General features: G+C 66.1%; 3 protein-coding genes across 6 annotated transcripts; 2 read left to right on the top strand and 1 right to left on the bottom strand.

The window, feature by feature from the left end:
• The first annotated feature begins 3,492 nt into the window (after nt 1-3,492).
• On the top strand, nt 3,493-8,114 carry TPP1 (tripeptidyl peptidase 1). Its single transcript, XM_085216745.1, has 13 exons — nt 3,493-3,647; nt 3,738-3,830; nt 3,907-4,046; nt 4,116-4,266; nt 4,700-4,821; nt 5,270-5,460; nt 5,643-5,841; nt 6,773-6,961; nt 7,039-7,111; nt 7,208-7,328; nt 7,401-7,559; nt 7,632-7,769; nt 7,941-8,114. Exons 1-13 carry the CDS (start codon nt 3,637-3,639, stop codon nt 8,079-8,081), a joined length of 1,728 nt encoding a protein of 575 aa, XP_085072871.1. The 5' UTR covers nt 3,493-3,636; the 3' UTR covers nt 8,082-8,114.
• Nucleotides 8,115-8,263: 149 nt separating this feature from the next.
• TAF10 (TATA-box binding protein associated factor 10) lies at nt 8,264-10,474 on the top strand. 2 transcript variants are annotated; one of them, XM_085216749.1, is made up of 5 exons: nt 8,264-8,466; nt 8,542-8,690; nt 8,753-8,817; nt 8,909-9,023; nt 10,310-10,474. In XM_085216749.1, the coding sequence occupies exons 1-5, from the start codon at nt 8,268-8,270 to the stop codon at nt 10,397-10,399; spliced, it is 618 nt and encodes a 205-aa protein (XP_085072875.1). In that variant the 5' UTR covers nt 8,264-8,267; the 3' UTR covers nt 10,400-10,474. The 2 variants fall into 2 exon arrangements, with proteins under 2 accessions (XP_085072875.1, XP_085072876.1); XM_085216750.1 differs by lacking the exon at nt 10,310-10,474 and adding an exon at nt 10,093-10,285.
• A 493-nt stretch (nt 10,475-10,967) lies between these two features.
• Nucleotides 10,968-16,502, bottom strand: ILK (integrin linked kinase). 3 transcript variants are annotated; one of them, XM_085216741.1, is made up of 13 exons: nt 16,366-16,502; nt 15,637-15,736; nt 14,315-14,480; nt 13,981-14,076; nt 13,735-13,831; nt 13,560-13,643; nt 13,251-13,336; nt 12,870-12,979; nt 12,544-12,671; nt 12,180-12,301; nt 12,011-12,110; nt 11,788-11,918; nt 10,968-11,617 (listed from the first exon to the last, which is right to left on the bottom strand). In XM_085216741.1, the coding sequence occupies exons 2-13, from the start codon at nt 15,723-15,725 to the stop codon at nt 11,468-11,470; spliced, it is 1,359 nt and encodes a 452-aa protein (XP_085072867.1). In that variant the 5' UTR covers nt 15,726-15,736; nt 16,366-16,502; the 3' UTR covers nt 10,968-11,467. The 3 variants fall into 3 exon arrangements, with proteins under 3 accessions (XP_085072867.1, XP_085072868.1, XP_085072866.1); XM_085216742.1 differs by having other exon boundaries at nt 16,243-16,379; XM_085216740.1 differs by lacking the exon at nt 16,366-16,502.
• Nucleotide 16,503: the final 1 nt, after the last annotated feature.

The following is a 16,503-nucleotide window of genomic DNA, read 5'->3' as shown; positions in this document are numbered from 1 at the left end:
AACGAGCGGTCAGTGATTTACATACAGTTACAACAATGCTGACTCTGTACTTCCACTATCAAACCCCTCAGGGGAGGGTCTTCACTTGGGCAGGAATCTTCTTCACCTGTGGGTGTGATTTTCAGTATTATAATGAAGGTAGTTCAGTACGGACCCAACACACGGACCCTCGAGGCCCCACTGCAGCCAGCATTTGGGTGCTCTCACCTGCAGTTCTCCTACACGGGCTCACACAGGCACCCCTGGGGGCCTCGGCTGACCAGGCTCTGTGCTCTGGCCTGTCCTGCTCCCTCCGTGCTGCAGCCACCCCCAGCTCACACAGCACAGCTCCCAGGCACTCTGCCCGTCGCCCAGCCCACAATAAGCCTGCGGGAAGGACACGCGCTGACACCCAGCATCCACCTGCTAGGAGGCTGGCACTGCGGGCCCTGGGTCGTGTGATCCAACTGTAGCTGCTGACACAGCTCCACAGACACACAACAGAGCCCCAGGAAAATACTTCGCAGTGGGGTTCAAGAAGCAGCCGGGGCAGGCTGTGCTGTTGCCCGGTGAAGGGTACAGCCAAACAAATGTGCCGACCATCAATGCACTTACAGCTGCTTTTACCCCTTTTCCTTGTTCTCACACTTTATTCCTCCTCTCCAAAGCGCACTCTTTTCTCATATCCCATAATAAGTCTTGTATGACCCTGAAACGCTCTGTGTCCTGCCTCTCAGGGCGTGCCCTGCATGCCAGGCAGTATCGTAGTCGTTTATCAGGAGAACCACACCTGCACTCATCTTGGTGGGTGCCACCCCCAGCTGTGTTGCGATCCCTGCTCCACAGCCCCGAGCAGATGCAGCCCCTCTGTGTGGGCTATCAGGGCGCCCTGCCTGCCACTGTTCCCCTGCGCTGCTTTAATCACATTTAAACACAACCCAGCACCTCCATCTCCCTGACGTTACAAACGCGACGCCAGGGCAGCGGCTGAGGCTGACTCCGGATGCTCTCCAGCATTGCCCAACCACAGGCAATCCCGGCCAGCTTCACTGATAGGAATGGCACCCACGGCACCGTGGGGGCGGGCACCGCCCCACCTGGGACATCCTGGCAGCTCCGCTGGCTGCTCAGGTTCTCCCGTCCCAGCCTGCTGCACTCCTAACAGCAGATGCTTGTTAGGGTAATTAGCTCTAATCTTTGCTGGCCAGACAGCTCCAGGAAATAATCTCCCGCAAATCTCATCCCACTTACAGCCCTGCCCCAAGCTGACGGCCGGCTGGGCTGCAGCACTTCGTGTCAGCACTGAGCAGCAGCGCCGAGCAGTCCACGTCCCTTCCCTGCAGCTGCAGCCCTCGGCTGGGGCCACGCAGCCCGGGGGGCCGGGAGCCAGCAGGGCACTGGGCCACACGTGGGCGACGGGAAGGGTGAGCCGGGCTGGGGGCGGGCACGGGGCAGATGCTGTGCAGCCGGGAGCAGGACAAGGGAGCGTTATGGCTGGGAGCAGCCAGACGTGGCCCGGCACACGGATCGCGGTCTGCTGCGCCTCCCCCAAAGCCCCAAGCACACATGGGGCCACCTCCCTCCAGGACACCCCTTCACACAGTGACAGCAGCTTTCGGCCCAGGTGGGCGGCTGTCCTACGTGGTTCGGGAGCTTCTCCACAACGCAGAAAAGCTCTTTCCATGGACAAGGCTGGGAGATGGGGTTCAGCGGAGTCCTTGACCTTCCCTGCCGTGTCCCCTCAAAGCTGCACCCACCATGCCCAGCTCCTTCCTGTCCCACCACCACCCTGTTTTTCCCCCCAGCCCCACAGGGTGCAACTGCACAGTTCTGGGCGGGCAACCAACTCCAGCTGCTGCAAACCACACTGCGCTGCCTGCATGGAAACTCTGAGTGGCCCCACATGTGTTTCCAATTGCAGGCACCAGAAATGCCCGAGGGCTCTGCGCAGACACTCACGCTATGGGCAACACCCAAAGAGGAGCACGGGTGTCCTGCAGAAAGCGGGTATGAAGCAGTGGATTCCTACAGGACAGGAGAGGTCCTCCAGGTGGCGGGGGAAGCACCTCAGAGGCCAAACGGGGGCTGAGGAATGTGAGTGGATTTCCCGTGTCAGTGAGATGCTGAATGCTGTTCTGTGAACAGGAAGGGCTGCGCTTCAGCCCCACCGAATCCCTTAGCAGCCTTGCCTCACCCAAAGGGAGCAGAGCCAAGGCCTGCATCAGGCACCGCCTGCCTGGGCGTGTGGCACCCTGAGCTGCACAGCTGATGTGGCTGGAATGGCACTGCCTGCACAGCAGGGCGGGAGGCAGAAAGGTGGGACTGCCACGGACCTTTGCTCCCTCTGCCCCAGACTCGGCAGCCACCGCTCCAGTGGTGCCCCACGACGCTCTCAGCACGAGTGCTTCTGCATTCTGCAGCTGCTGCTCTGGACGGCCACACTGCGGCTCCGGCGTGGGAGAGATGGCAGCCCAGCCCAGGCAGGTGGTTTTCCCATTGTCCATCTCCTTCTGGCTTGGACACTGCTCTGCAGAAGCAGGAAACGAAGGAGGAGTTCCTGGAGCTGCTGCAAGCAGCACATCTGCACTTGTGGCTGGGACGAGGACTCGTTGATCCACGCCAAGGTGGCAGGAGGGGTTACAGCACCCTCACCTCACGTCTGCCTCTGAGGGCTGCCCTTGGACTCACGGGCAGGGTAACAAACTTCCAGAGCTCCCTTCAACAGTAGCAAAAAGTACCTGAATTTTCCACAGTCCCAAGATCCACACGTATTACGATCCCGCTTTTGTGATACTAATCAGGATGGCTCCTAGTGTGGGAATATTCAAGAGAACAAGCCCAGGAAACCAAGAGCTGCTGCTCAGCAGTACTGGGAGCCAAGCAGCTGCAGTGACAGCACCGGCTGGACAGGACACGACGAACCGCTTGGCGGCACGGCTACGACTCCCGCTGCCCCTCCCACAGCCCTGTGAGAGCGCCGCTCCGTGCCCGCCCTCCCTGCACTGCCCGGGCACCCCGCGCCTGCAGCCCCCCGGGGCCCTGCGGGTGGTGGCAGCAGTGCTGGGGCGGCTGCACCCCCGGCTGTACGGCACGCAGATGTGCGGCACGCAGATGTGCTCCGCGCCTCCCAGCTCTGCTGGACAGCCGGGCGATGCTCAGGACCCCGCAGAGCGCCCCGGAAACGCGCCCTGCAGCCCGCAGCCCGTCCATCCGGTCCCGGGCTTCGCTGCAGGCTGGGCGCTGAGCAGCAGACCCCGCGGGCAGCCTTTACCTTCCGCTCCCCTCACCGCAGCGCGGTTCCTGCAGGCGCAGCCCCGCCGGATGGGGCCCTCCAGCCCTGCGCTGCCGTCCCTGCCGGGTGGCGGCCGGGCACGGAGCCCTCGGCCCCGCCGGGGTTCCCCCCGCCCCATTCGAGCGCTGCCCCACGACAACCTCTAGGCCGGCCCGCCCCACGGGGCCTCGCACGGCCATAACGGCAGAGACCCGGCAAGGAGAGGGACGGACCGGGCGGCGCTCCGGCACCGCCGTCACAGCCCGCCCCGAGCCGCGCAAAGCCGCGCCCCGCCGGTGCGGACGGGGGCACCCGTCACGTGACCGCAGCTTCCTCACGTGACCGGGACTCCTGCGCCCCATCACGTGACCGGGCGCGGTGGCGGGATGGCGCGAGGGTAACGGGGGCGCGGGGCCGGGAAGGGGGGGGGGAGGAGGGGGGAGAACGGCGGTCCCCGCTCAGCCCCTCTGCCCTCTGCCCACCGCAGGTGCCGCGCGCTCCCCGCCGTGCTGGCGCTGTGTGCGGCCGCCTGGAGCTGTTGTGCCGCGGGTCGGGCGCTGGAGCGGGACCAGCCGTTCCGGTAGGTGCCGTTCTGTGCGCTGCGGGATGGCGCGGCGCCTCCCGCGCTGCCCGCCGCGCTCACGGTCCGCCCGCAGCCCTCCGCCCGGATGGGTCCTCGCCGGCCGCGTGAGCCCCGAGCACGGCGTGCAGCTGACCCTGGCGCTCCGGCAGCGCGGCACCGAGCGCCTGGCCCGCCTCGTCCGCGCCGTGTCCGAGCCGCGCTCCCCGCAATACGGTAACGACTGGACCTGCCGGCCCGGCCCCGCCGCGCTCCGAGCCGCGCGTTGACCCCGTGTGCCCGCAGGCAAATATCTGACGCTGGAGCAGCTGCGGGACCTCGTGCGGCCCTCCCCGGCCACGCTGGTGACCGTGCTGAAGTGGCTGCGGAGCCACGGCGTCGAGGACTGCCGGAGCGTCGCCACTCTGGACTTCCTGGAGTGCGGCATGGCGGCGAGGTGAGCGCCGTGCCGGACGCGGCCCTCTGCTGGGCAATAGGGGGCGGGGGCTGAGCCCTGTGCCCTCCTGGCCGATGGGGCTCCGTGGCCCGGAGCCGGCTGCTCTGTGCAGCCCCGGTGCTGGAGTAGCCACAGCTGCTGGCCCAGAGCGCACGTGAGACAGACAGACAGACGTGTGTACGAGACAGGTGCTTGGGCTGCCCCACGCCTCCTTGCGCCCGCTTTGGAGCCGCAGTGTCCCCACAGGAGGGCTGGGATGAGCTGCAGTTGGTTTCTGTGGTGCTCAGCCCGGGTACAGAGGGCACTCTGCTTCGCAGAGACTGTGTGGGTAGGAAGAGGCACTCAGCCCTGCTCCTTCTGACAGTGGGAAGTGAGAGCAGGGTGTGGGCTGCGCAGTGTGCGAGTCCCTGTGTGAGCTGTCCTTGTGTTGCAGCACGGCTGAGCGCCTCCTGCCCGGGGCTGAGTTCCACCGCTACGTGAAGGGCCAGCGCAGCGTGGTCCGCTCCCCGCAGCCCTACAGCGTTCCTGAGGAGCTGGCAGAGCACGTCGACTTTGGTATGTGCAGGGGCATTGGGCCGCTCGGAGATGCGGGTGGGAGGCTGAGCACTGCTGGCCAGGATGGGGCTGCCGCAGTGCACAGAGCACAGCGGTTCTCTGGCCGTGTCCCGGCTGCCCCGTGCCCCCGAGGAGGCGAGCAGTGACCTCGGTGCTTCCCGTGGCTGTGCTGGCTGCGCAGGTGTCTGATTGTGCCACTGCCTGAGGGGTTGAAGCGCCTCCCATGAGGAAGCCGTGGCACCGCAGTCACTGGCACAAGGAGAGCACGACAATGGTGGGGCAGTGGTGGCTGCTCAGCAGTGGGGCGATGGCAGCCCAGGAGGACACGGAGTGCGGTGTGCTATGGGTGCTCCCCGTGCCCTGCTGCCAGCCAGGGTGAGGAGGGGGGAGCGGGGCTGTGTCTTGCCGGAGCACGGGACCCTGGCACTTCTCCTTGTCTGTGGGCCAGTGGGGGGCCTGCACCGGTTCCCTGCGGAGAGGAGCGCGGTCAGCAGGGCCTGGGCCAAGGAGGGGATGGAGTCCCGTGGGCAGAGAGCAGCCTTCCACCTGGGTGTGATGCCATCGGTCATTCGGAAGCGATACAACATGACGAAAGGAGACATTGGACTGCTGCCCAACAACAGCCAGGCCTGTGCCCAGGTACTGCCCGGTGCTGAGGGGGAGCAGCGTGCAGCCCAGAGCTGGGGCACCACTCCAATGGTCCCAGGGTGCTGTGGGAGGGTTCATCAGCTGCTGAGAGCTGTTGGCAACGTTCCACGAGAACACTGAGCCAACTTTCCAGGTCGGGAGAAAGAACTTTGTGTCCTTCTGTGTCCCCTCAGTTCCTGGAGCAGTACTTCCACCAGGCTGACCTGGCTGTGTTCATGAAGCTCTTTGGCAGCAGCTTTGCCCACCGCACAGAGGTCGACCGTGTGGTTGGGCACCAGGGCCAGGGCAGGGCTGGGCTGGAGGCCAGCCTGGATGTGGAGTACATCATGAGCACGGGCGCCAACATCTCCACGTGGGTCTTCAGCAATGCAGGTACTGCTCCCCTGCCAGAGCCCACTTTCCCTCTGCCTGCTTCCACCTGTCCTACTCGATCTAGCACTGACGCATTAATTCAGGGAAGCACTCGTGAATCTGCCAGGGGTGTGAGATGGGCTGCACACAGCCCAGCTGGCGTGAGTTACACCTCGTGGTACCTCACAGGGGCTTTGGGACTGTGGTTTCCCAATTGCTTTGCTACATTTTGTGGGCTTCCAGCACTGTGCCGCTGTGGGTCTCTGACAGCTCTTACGGGAGGTGTCATCATTGGTTTTGGATACGTGAATTTGCACCATCCACAGCACCCTGCAGCATTGCTCACCCCGCCTGGCTTTGCCGTGTGAGGCTGTCACCTCACTCCTCTGCCTTTCCATGGAGGGCTGACCTGACCGTGAATCTGCCATAGGGTGGATGAAGGGCAGTTTGAGGGAAGCAGGTTGCAAACCAGTCTGCACCGAGATGTGCCGGTGCTGTGGAACAGCGTGTCCATATTAGAGGATGGCCAGGGGCTGAGCACACCGGGACTGCTGGCTCTGTCCTGGCAGTGATGTCTGTTGGTTCACAAAGCCCTGCGTGGGCTTCTTCCTCTTCTGCGCTGCCTGCAGTGCGGGAAGGGGACAGAGAGACTCTGAGCAGCTGCAAGGCAGCGGGGAGGCCGGGACCCTGTGCTCTGTATTGCACAGAGCGGGGAGATGGACAGGAGGGGCCTTAGCAGGGAGAGGTGCTGAGCGCAGCCCTTCCACGAGAGCTGTGAGCAGCCAGAGCCGCTCCTGCCATGCTGCTGTCAGCTGCACTGCTCCCAGGAGTTCACGGCAGCATCCGATTGAGTTATTCTGCACTGTGCCTCCTGTCCCTGCCTGTAGAGCTTCTGCTGTGGGGGGGCACAGTGACCCCAATCCCCCCTGAAGCGGCGCCTTTGTGCCCGCAGGGCGGCACGAGAGCCAGGAGCCCTTTCTGGCGTGGCTGCTGCTGCTCAGCAACATGTCGGCGCTGCCCTGGGTGCACTCGGTCAGCTACGGGGACGACGAGGACAGCCTCTCGCAGGTCTACCTGCAGCGGGTCAACGTGGAATTCATGAAGGCGGCCGCCCGCGGCCTCACGGTGCTCTTTGCTTCGGGTGCGTGAGCTGCTGGGCTGGGAGCGTCCGGCCGCCCGGCGCTGCGAGTGCCGCCCCTCACACGTGGCCGCCCTCAGGTGACGACGGTGCCGGGTGCAGGAGGGTGCCGGGGGGGAACCACACCTTCCGGCCCAGCTTCCCAGCCTCCAGGTAACGGCGGGGCGGCCCGGGCTCCTCTCCGCTGCCGGGACTGGGGGCCGCTGCGGGGTCGGCTCTGGGGAAGCCGCAGCGTCCGCCCATCCTCAGCCCCTACGTGACCACCGTCGGCGGCACATCTTTCAAGAACCCGTTCCTGGTGACGACAGAAGTGACGGATTACATCAGCGGCGGCGGCTTCAGCAACGTCTTCCCGATGCCCGACTACCAGGTGCGGGCGGGGGGTGCGGGGCCGCCCGGTGCCGAGCGGCGCCGGGGCTGAACCGGGCTGACCCGTCCCCAGGTCGAGGCCGTACGGAGCTTCCTGCGCTCCGCCCCGAAGCTGCCCCCCAGCTCCTACTACAACAGCAGCGGCCGCGCCTATCCCGACCTGGCCGCGCTGTCGGACAACTACTGGGTGGTGACCAACCGGCTGCCGCTGCCCTGGGTGTCGGGCACCTCGGTGAGCGCGGGGCCGTCGGGTCGCGGTGCGGGGCCGCGCTCCGCCCGGTGCTGAGGCGTTTCCTTCTCCCAGGCCTCGACGCCGGTGGTGGCGGGGATGCTGGCGCTCATCAACGACCGCCGCCTGCAGCTGGGCCAGCCGCCGCTCGGCTTCCTGAACCCCGCGCTGTACCGCCTGCGGGAGCGCGGCCACGGCGGAGCGCTGTTCGACGTGAGCGGGGCGGGGAGCTGCGGGATGCGGTCGGGGTGCCGGGCTCGGGGAGAGGGCGGGGGGGCGGGGGGAGCGCCTTACACCCGGGAGCGCGTCGGGGGGGCGGGACGGGGTCACGCGGTGGGGGCGCGCGCGGGGCTCGACGGGGTCCCCACGCTCTCCGTTCCGCAGGTGACGCAGGGCTGCCACCTCTCCTGCCTGGACGGCACGGTTCAAGGCCAAGGCTTCTGCGCCGGCCCCGCGTGGGACGCGGTGACGGGCTGGGGGACGCCCGACTTCCCGCTGCTGCTGCGCGCGTTGACGGCGCCGTGACGCCAATAAAGGCCGCGGCGCGGCGCCCCCTGCTGTGGTGTGCCGGTATCGCGCGGGAGAGCGGCGCCGCCGGGCGGCCAATGGGGCGCGGCGGGGGGCGGGGCCGATCGGGCCGCGGGGCCAATCGGGCGGCGCGCCGGGCGCACGCGCCTCGCAGGACCGTCCGGAGCCGTTCGGCGGGGGGCGATGAGCTGCAGCTCGGAGGCCGACCCCGCGCCCGCGGTCCCCGCCGCCCCCGCGCCGCCCGGCCCCGCGCCCGCGCCCACCGCCGACAACAAGCCCAGCCCGGCCGCCGGCGGAAGTGGCGTCCCCGGGGCGCCTCCGAGCGCGGCGGGCGGCGCCGCGCGGGGGGCCGAGGGCGGAGCGGCCGCCGGGAGGGGACCCGGTGAGTGCGGGGGGGGCGGCCGGGAGCGCGGGGCGGCGCGGCGCGCGGCGGCCCCCTGAGCGTCTCCGCCCGCAGCGCCCGTCTCGGCCGCGGCGCCGCCCGAAGGAGCGATGTCGAACGGCGTGTACGTGCCGCCCGGAGCCGCCAACGGGGAGGTGAAGCCGGTGGTGTCCGGCACGCCGCTCGTGGACTTCCTGCTGCAGCTGGAGGATTACACGCCCACGGTACGCGCGGCGCGGGGCGGGCGCTGCGGGCGGGCGGGCACTGAGCGCGGCTCTCCCCGCAGATCCCGGACGCCGTCACCGGGTATTACCTGAACAGAGCGGGATTCGAGGCCTCCGACCCGCGCATGTGAGTGCGAGGGGCGGCCGGGGGGCCCCGCGGACATCCCCCGGTCCTGGCGCCGCGCCGCCCCCCGACGCCGGCCGCTCTGTGCCCGCAGCATCCGCCTGATCTCGTTGGCCGCGCAGAAATTCATCTCTGACATCGCCAACGATGCGCTGCAGCATTGCAAGATGAAGGGAACGGCCTCGGGGAGCTCCCGCAATAAGAGCAAGGTGGGCGGGGGGGCTGGAGGTGAAGGTGGGGTGCGTGCTGTGGGACGGCGCTGCCAGCCCTTGTGCCACTGAGTCACGGGCTCACGAGTCACAGCATGGCCTGGGTTGCAAAGGAGCACAGTGTTCACCCAGCTCCAACCCCTGCTGTGTGCAGGTCGCCAACCAGCAGCCCAGAGCCACATCCAGCCTGGCCTTGAATGCCTGCAGGGATGGGGCATCCACAGCCTCCTTGGGCAACCTGTTCCACTGCCTCACCACCCTCTGCATGAAAAACTTCCTCCTCACATCCAACCCAAACCTCCCCTGGCTCACTTTCAAACCATTCCCCTTGTCCTGTCACCACCCACCCTCACAAACAGCCGTTCCCCCTCCTGTTTATCCGCTCCCTTCAAGCACTGAAGGCCACACTGAGGTCTCCCTGCAGTTTCTCTTCTCCAAGCTGAACCAGCCCAGTTCCCTCAGCCTTTCCTCACAGCAGAGCTGCTCCAGCCCTCTGACCATCTCATGCCCTCCTCTGGACCCGCTCCCAGAGCTCCACTTCCTTCCTGTGCTGGGGGCTCCAGCCCTGGACGCAGTGCTGCAGATGGGGCCTCACAAGAGCCGAGCAGAGGGGGACGATCACCTCCCTGTCCCTGCTGCCACCCCTTTTTAATGCAGCCCAGAACACAGCTGGCTGCATTCCGGGCTGCAGGCGCACACTGCTGGCTCATGTCCAGCTCCTCGTCCACCAGGACCCCCAAATCCTTCTGCGCAGGGCTGCTCTCAAGGAGATTTTCCCCCAGTCTGTGTCAGTACCTGGCATTGCCCCGACCCGATGCAGCACCCTGCAATTGGCCTTTTTGAACCTCGTGGTTCAATATGAAGGGCTGACGTGCACTGACAAAAAGGGGCTTTGCTGCTGGGAGGGAACGTGGTGGGCAGAAGGTGGGCAGTGGTTTGTATGGAGATACTGAAGCCCTGCTGCTCCCACTGATGGGCGCCAAACCGTGATGCTGAGGGAAAAAGATAAAGGGAGGAAGTGTATATATATAGTTTCTGGGAATCCACACAGCCACTATTTGTTGTTTAGGGGCAAAGTGTTGAGTAATGCTCAGTGCATTTCTCTGCGGCTGAGGACAAAGAGCAGATGCAGTTTTCAGGCCTTCACTGGTGGTCAGTGCCTCAACCATTGGCCTCCAGCTGTCCCGGGAAGTGTACACACACAGCTGGGGCAAAAACCCCAAAGCAGCAAAGAGCTGAAGGCGTCAGGTGTCCGTGCTGTGCGTGATGCTGCCCTTTGTCCCCAGGATAAGAAGTACACGCTGACCATGGAGGACCTGACGCCCGCCCTCGCAGAGTACGGCATCAATGTGAAAAAGCCGCACTACTTCACGTGAGGACGGGTTGTTGCTGGGAACTTTTTTAGGGTTTGCTTCTGCACCATTAAACCACTGGGTAGTTGTTGTTTTTTTTGTGTGTGTGAAAAGACCCCTTGTTTCCTGCTCACGTGCCTGCTGTCAGTGAAGCAGCAGCATTTGGCCCCCGGAGTTCTGCTCTCCCAGCACCAGGTTGGGAGATGGCTGCTGGCCGTGCAGCAGGGCAACTGCAGCCACGTCTCCTGGAGGGCTCAGCCTGCCCTGAGCTGCTGCAGGGATGCAGGCGCCACGCAAATAGAAGTGCCCAACCTTCCTCTTTGCTTTTTTCTCCATAGCACGTCTCTCGCTTCTTAAGAGGAGGGTTCTGGGGGCTGTGTGACAGCTACGGCTACTGCAGCTGTAGCCAGGCTCCTCTCACGAGGTGTGATGCCAGCCCTGCTGCCTGCCTTGCCCCGAGCAGCAGGGGAGGGTTGGCACAGAGCAGCTGCAGTGCCCAGGGCTCAATGCTCTGCAGGGCAGCCCGGTGCCAGCGCTGCCCTTTTCACAGCAGCCTGCAGAGGTATGCGTGCACCCTTCAGCCCACGGGCAGTTTTTGTAACAAATATTTATTTCACATGCTGGCGGCTTTTCCACGTGGCCTGGATGGAAATGTTAAAAAGTGAAGCGCAAAGCTGGGGTGGTGCTGGGCACAAACAGGCAAATCTTGACCCTGCCGCCCTTAGCAGGGAAGAGCACCAGGACTGGACACTTTTAACATGAGACCGCCGTGTGGGCGAGCTGCCCTGGGCCTGGGAGCACGAGGTGGCTTCAGGGCAGCAGAGCCCCACCACACAGTGCTTTCATCCAGGTGTCCTGCTCAGTCTGCCCACAGCTGCCAGGGAGGCTGGAGGCGCTGCCATAGATGGGTGCTACGGAGCCCAAAGCCTGCAGAGTGGCTCCAGGGAAGGCAGCATCATCTGTACCGTGTGTCCATGGCTGGCTCAGGGTGAGGGGGCAGTCCCTGCTCCCCCTTAGCTCTGGGGTTAAAGGCACTTGGAGGTGGTGGGGAAGGGAGCATGGCAGCGTCAGACATCGGGGAGGCACCTCCCTCTACTTGTCCTGCATCTTCTCTAGGATGGGCACGATCATGTCGAACTTCGGGCGCTTGGCTGGGTCCTCATTCATGCAGATCTTCATCAGCTTGCAGATGTGTGGGGAGATGCCAGGTGGGATGGTTGGACGGAGCCCTTCCAGGGCCACCTGGTAGCGAGGCAGGGCAGAGCAGGATCAGCCAGCTGGACCCAGCCCTGCCTGTGCTGGGTACGCGGGGAGCTCTGGGAGGAGCCCCACCCGGCTCTCTGTGGGGCCCCACTTGTGCTCCCCACTGGCCCAGCTGTGCTCAAACTGGTTTGGGCCCCTCCCCCCCTCACCTTCATGCCAATCTCCATGTTGGACAAGTCTGCAAACGGCACCTCGCGGGTCACCAGCTCCCATAGCAGCACTGCAAAGCTCCACATGTCCGCCGAGCGCCTGTTAATTTCCTCTGGCTTCTTCTGCAGGGCTGCAGCAAATCCAGTGCAGCACAGGGGCTGAGAAGGGCAGGGGAGAGGATGGGGGCAAAGCAGCGGGAGGGGCTGACTGTCTCACGCTCACCTTCTGGTGCCACCCAGGCTGGCGCGTACATCCTCCCGGGGCACTGGAAGGAGAACTTCACGTCGGCCATGCTGACCCTCGCAGTCATGTCCTCGTCAATCTGGGAGGAGAGACGCAGTCACAGCCACCCGCGCAGCCCAGCCTGCAGGGCGCAGGCAGCGGTGCTCACCATGATGCTGCGGCTGTTCAGGTGGTGCCGTGGGATGAGGGGCTCCAGCGTGTGCAGGAAGGCCATGCCTCGCGCAATGTCGAAAGCAAATTTCACTGCCTGCATCTGGTCCACCACGAAGTCTGCAGGGAGGGAGGTGGCGCTGGGGTGACTGAGGAATGAGTGCCACACATGGGAAGGGGCAGTGATGGCGGCACGAGGACCAGGGGCGCGTAGGCCCTGTAGCAGACCGGGCTGCTTGTGGCCGCCCTGGAGTTGCAGCCGGAGGAGTCTGTGCTGCTGCCCCCGGTGTACAGAGGGGCAGCCCCCCAAGGACAGAGAGACCAGCGCCTGCCTCAGCTGCGTCACCTCCGTTAGCACTCACTTGTCCCCTCATGTAAGACATTGTAGAGGGAGCCGTAGGGCATCCAGTGGCTGATGACAATGGGATTGGGGGCCGGGGGGGACTGGCAGGCACCCAGCACTGGCAGCACATTGGGGTGAGAGAAGATCCTGCAAGAGAAGTGATGGTGCTGAGTTGGTGCTGAGTTGCTGCCCGCTGCCCTGCATCATCTCTGCCCTCTCCTCTGGTGGCTGCCTTGCCCCCATCAGCCTCTGCTCACCACGTGGGCTCCTATCTCAAACCCCGCTGCAGGGATGACACCCACCCCCAGGGGCCTCGGCTCCTTTAGGGAGGATGCTGGCACTTACCGCAGCTTTGGGTACTCCTCATTGAAGTCTCGGCTCTTCCGAGTTGTCCAGTCCCGAATTTTCAGCATTTTGATGACGATGTCATTGCCTTGCCAGCGCCCTTTCCACAGCTGAAGGGAGACAGATGGACGAGATCGCTGCGAGGGGGGGCTCTCAGTCCCCGAGCATCCCTCAGCCTCTTGTGCAGGGCGTGGACCCCGCAGTGATGTGCAGTGACTGTGGCGAGGTGGGAGTTCACCCAGGCAGCTGCCAGCCTGCAGCTGGCCCCACACTGGAGCCTGGATGTCCCTCAAGCAGCTGTACCCCTTTTGTGCTCTGCGTACAGCCAGGGGCTGAGGGAGCACCGTGCTCTGCTGTCCCAGCAAGGAAACACCTCCATACCTCTCCTGATTGGTTTTCATTGAGTTTTTGGCTCAAGCTCAGCTGTTTGAAGTCTATTCCAGCAAGTTTGTTGAGGGTCCCGTTTCCTGTAAGAAGAGAGGACTGCATGGGACCTCCCTCCTGTCCTGCAGGAGGAGCGGTACCAGCACAGTGCATGCAAAGGCACGGCACAAAGGGAATCTCCCTTGCCCCAACGAGCCACCCAACGTGCTGTGCCAACTGCTGCCCCTCACCCCTCAATTCCACCCCACCACACGGATTTGTGCTCCCAGCAAGCAGCGTGCTCTGCAGGGAAGCCTCTGTCCTTACGGGGCCGTGTGCGGGTCGTGCCCTTCCAGAAGGTGTCCTTGTAGGGGATCTTGGTCAGGTTCTGGCCCAGCTTCTCTGCACGCTCTGGAGGCAGATGAAGAGTTGGGCAGCAGCCTGCGGTGCTGAGCCCTGCAGCAGCCAGAGGCAGGGTCTGGGTGCAGGTGGTCCCTCCTACCTTTCAATATCTCCCGCAGAGGCATCTTGGCTTTGTCAATGGGCGTCTCGCTGTACTTGTTGGCAATGCTGACCAAGGCGCCATTGCCCACGAGGTCCTGAGGAAGGAAAAAGCGAGCACCCACAGCTGCCGCCCTTTGCTCACCCCCTTCCTACATACCCAGCCTCCTGCCTGCCGCTGCTGTACACTCCTCAATGCCATCTCCTGTGCTCCAAACCCCTGCCTGTATCCAGGTGCTGCCCTCACCTCTGCCACCGTGTCGTGTCCCCAGAAGCAGGCGTAGTGCAGAGGGGTGTTCCCGTGCTCATTCACCGCATTGATGTCCGCTTTGAACTGGACCAGCTGCAGGCAGGACAGTCCTGGTGAACCCCAGTGGGTCCCTTCCGCTGCCCCGAGGCAGGGGGGATGCACTCACAGCAGGGGCTGCTGCTAGGAGGGGGCCGAGGGCTGCGAGGGGATGGCGGGGGCACCCAGAGCTGGGTGCAGCGAGTGCACGGAAGGAGGCAGGGAGCAGCAGGGCAGGGGCTGCCGGGCACGCTGAGGGCTGACCGCGGCAGTGCGGTGGCTGGGAGGTTGGTACCTTCTGCACGATGTCGCGGTGGCCGTGGCTGGCTGCCAGGTGCAGCGGGGTGTCATCGCCACGGTTCATGACGTTGATGCGCGCTCCTCGCATGATCAGCATGTCCACCACGTTGGAGCGGCCCTCGCGGCAGGCCCAGTGCAGGGGGCTGAAGCCATGGTCGTCCCTGAAGGGACGGCGGTGAGGGCCGTGCTGGGCAGCACCCAGGGCCGTATCTCAGGGGGAGCAGTGGGGAACGGCGCCGGAGGAGACTCCGTACCGCCCCGCAGCTCCGTGGGCCCTCAGCCCTCTGCTGAGTGAGGCACAGCTTCGTGCCCGAGGGGCGCTGCAGCCCCAGGTGGGGCAGGGAGCTGTGTTCTGCTCCCGCTCCTCGGCCCCCAATAGCAGCAGCCGCACGGCCCCAAGGCTGCACCACACTGCGCGGGCCGCACACACCCGTGCCGTGCTGTGAGGAACGCAGCCCGAGCGGCGCTCCTGCTCTGCCCATCCCCAGGAGGGCCCTGCCCACGTCCCATCTTCCTCAGGGCTGGAGCAGCAGGAGTCTGCTGAGGACCAGGCCCCCTATTCCCCCCCCATCTGCTCGCAGCCCTGCCGGGCCAAGTAAGGGAGGAGGCGGCAGCCGGGCCTTAAAAGGAGATTAGGGCCCAGTAGGCGGGGATGGGGATCCTGCAGCCCTGCAGCCCCCAGCTCCAGCAGAACTGGGGCCATCCGGTGACCGCCCCGCACTGCAGCGGCCCCGTGGCACACGGCACAGCACGCCCAGCCCAGGACGGCTCTGCGAACGAGCATCTGCTGGGAGGGGCTGGGAGTACGTGGTGCCAGGCCCACAGACAGCCTTCTCTGCACTCAGCAGGGATGCTGCTGTGGCTCGGGAGGCCTTTCGGTGCGAGGGGCAGCTGGCCGTGCCCGCCTCAGCCTCGCGCTGGGGCAGTGGGAGGCATCAGCTCGGTCCGGAGGCGATGGGAAGCGCTCGGGGCCAGCAGCGCTGTCGGAGCCGCTGGGGAGGGAGGGCAGGGGAGGGGAGGTCGCGGGCCGGGCGGTGCGGGCCGGGCAGCGGTGCCCCTGGGGCCAGGGGTCACGTCAGGTCACCGCGTGCCGCAGCCGCTTTGGGGAGGGGCTTCTCCCAGCGCCCCCAGCCCAGCCCACGGCCAGGACAGCGACCCGCGGCCGAGGGGCGGACGGAGGACGCGCAGCCCTCATGCCTCAGCGATGCGGTAACTTCCTCCGGCGGGGAGGAGCCGCATCCCACCCCCTCCCCCGGACACGGAGCGGAAACGCGCCCCGGGCGGACCGAAGCATCCCCCGCAGCCCCCCCCGCTCACCCCTGGTTGAGGTCATTCTCGGTGTTGTCCAACCACAGACGCACGGCCACCGCGTTGCCCTCCCGGCACTGCGTGAAGATGTCATCCATCGCGGCTGTCGCTGCGGGGAGCGCTGCGTAAGGGCACGGCTGTGCGCGGTCCGAGGGCCCCGCACTCCTCCCGGGCGGCGGACGGCGGGGGGGCCGCACCGCCTGCAGCGTCACGGGCGACCGCGGCCGCCCGCAGGAAGCGGCTCGGAGCCCGCAGCGCTATCTGCAGGCCCGCACTCGGGGCCGCGTCCCGGGGGGAGCGGCGCCGGAGGAGACCCCGCACCGCCCCGCAGCTCCGCGTCCCATCGGCCCTCCGCTCCCGGCCCGGCCGAGCGCAGCACGCAGTCGGTACCGGTGCCGCTCCTCGGACCCCGACGACGGCGGCCGCGCCGCCCCGGGGCCGCGCGCAGCGGGCGGGGATGCGGGGCTGCGCTCGGCGGGATCCCGACGCGAGCGGCCGCGATCTCGGGGCCTCCCGCGCCCCGCACGCGGACCCCGCGCCCGCCGCCCACCCCGGCGCTCCCGCACCGCCCCTGGCCCCGCGCCGTCCCCATTCCCCGCCGCGCAGACCCCGCACCCCTCCTCCGCCATTGGAGGCCCGCTCGTCCCCGCGCCCATCGCCACAGTCCGGCGCTCCCGGCGCGGCTCGATCCGGCCTCGAGCTCCGCCCGCCCGCACGGCCCGGCCCGGCCGCCCTTACCGGCTCCGGCGGCGCAGGGCGGTGGCTCTGCGGGGCAATGCGTGGCTCCGCCCCGGCCGCCTCCAGCGCCCCCTGCCGGCCGCGCCGCTCCCTGCAGAGCTGAGGCACCGCCGGGGGACACCGGGAGGGAACGGCAGG

Source organism: Meleagris gallopavo, chromosome 1 (genome assembly GCF_905368555.1).
Source record: "Meleagris gallopavo chromosome 1, MGAL_WU_HG_1.1, whole genome shotgun sequence".
NCBI classification, from domain to species: domain Eukaryota; kingdom Metazoa; phylum Chordata; class Aves; order Galliformes; family Phasianidae; genus Meleagris; species Meleagris gallopavo.
The sequence above is the reverse complement of the archived record's forward strand: the minus strand, read 5'-3'. Positions and strand labels throughout refer to the sequence as shown.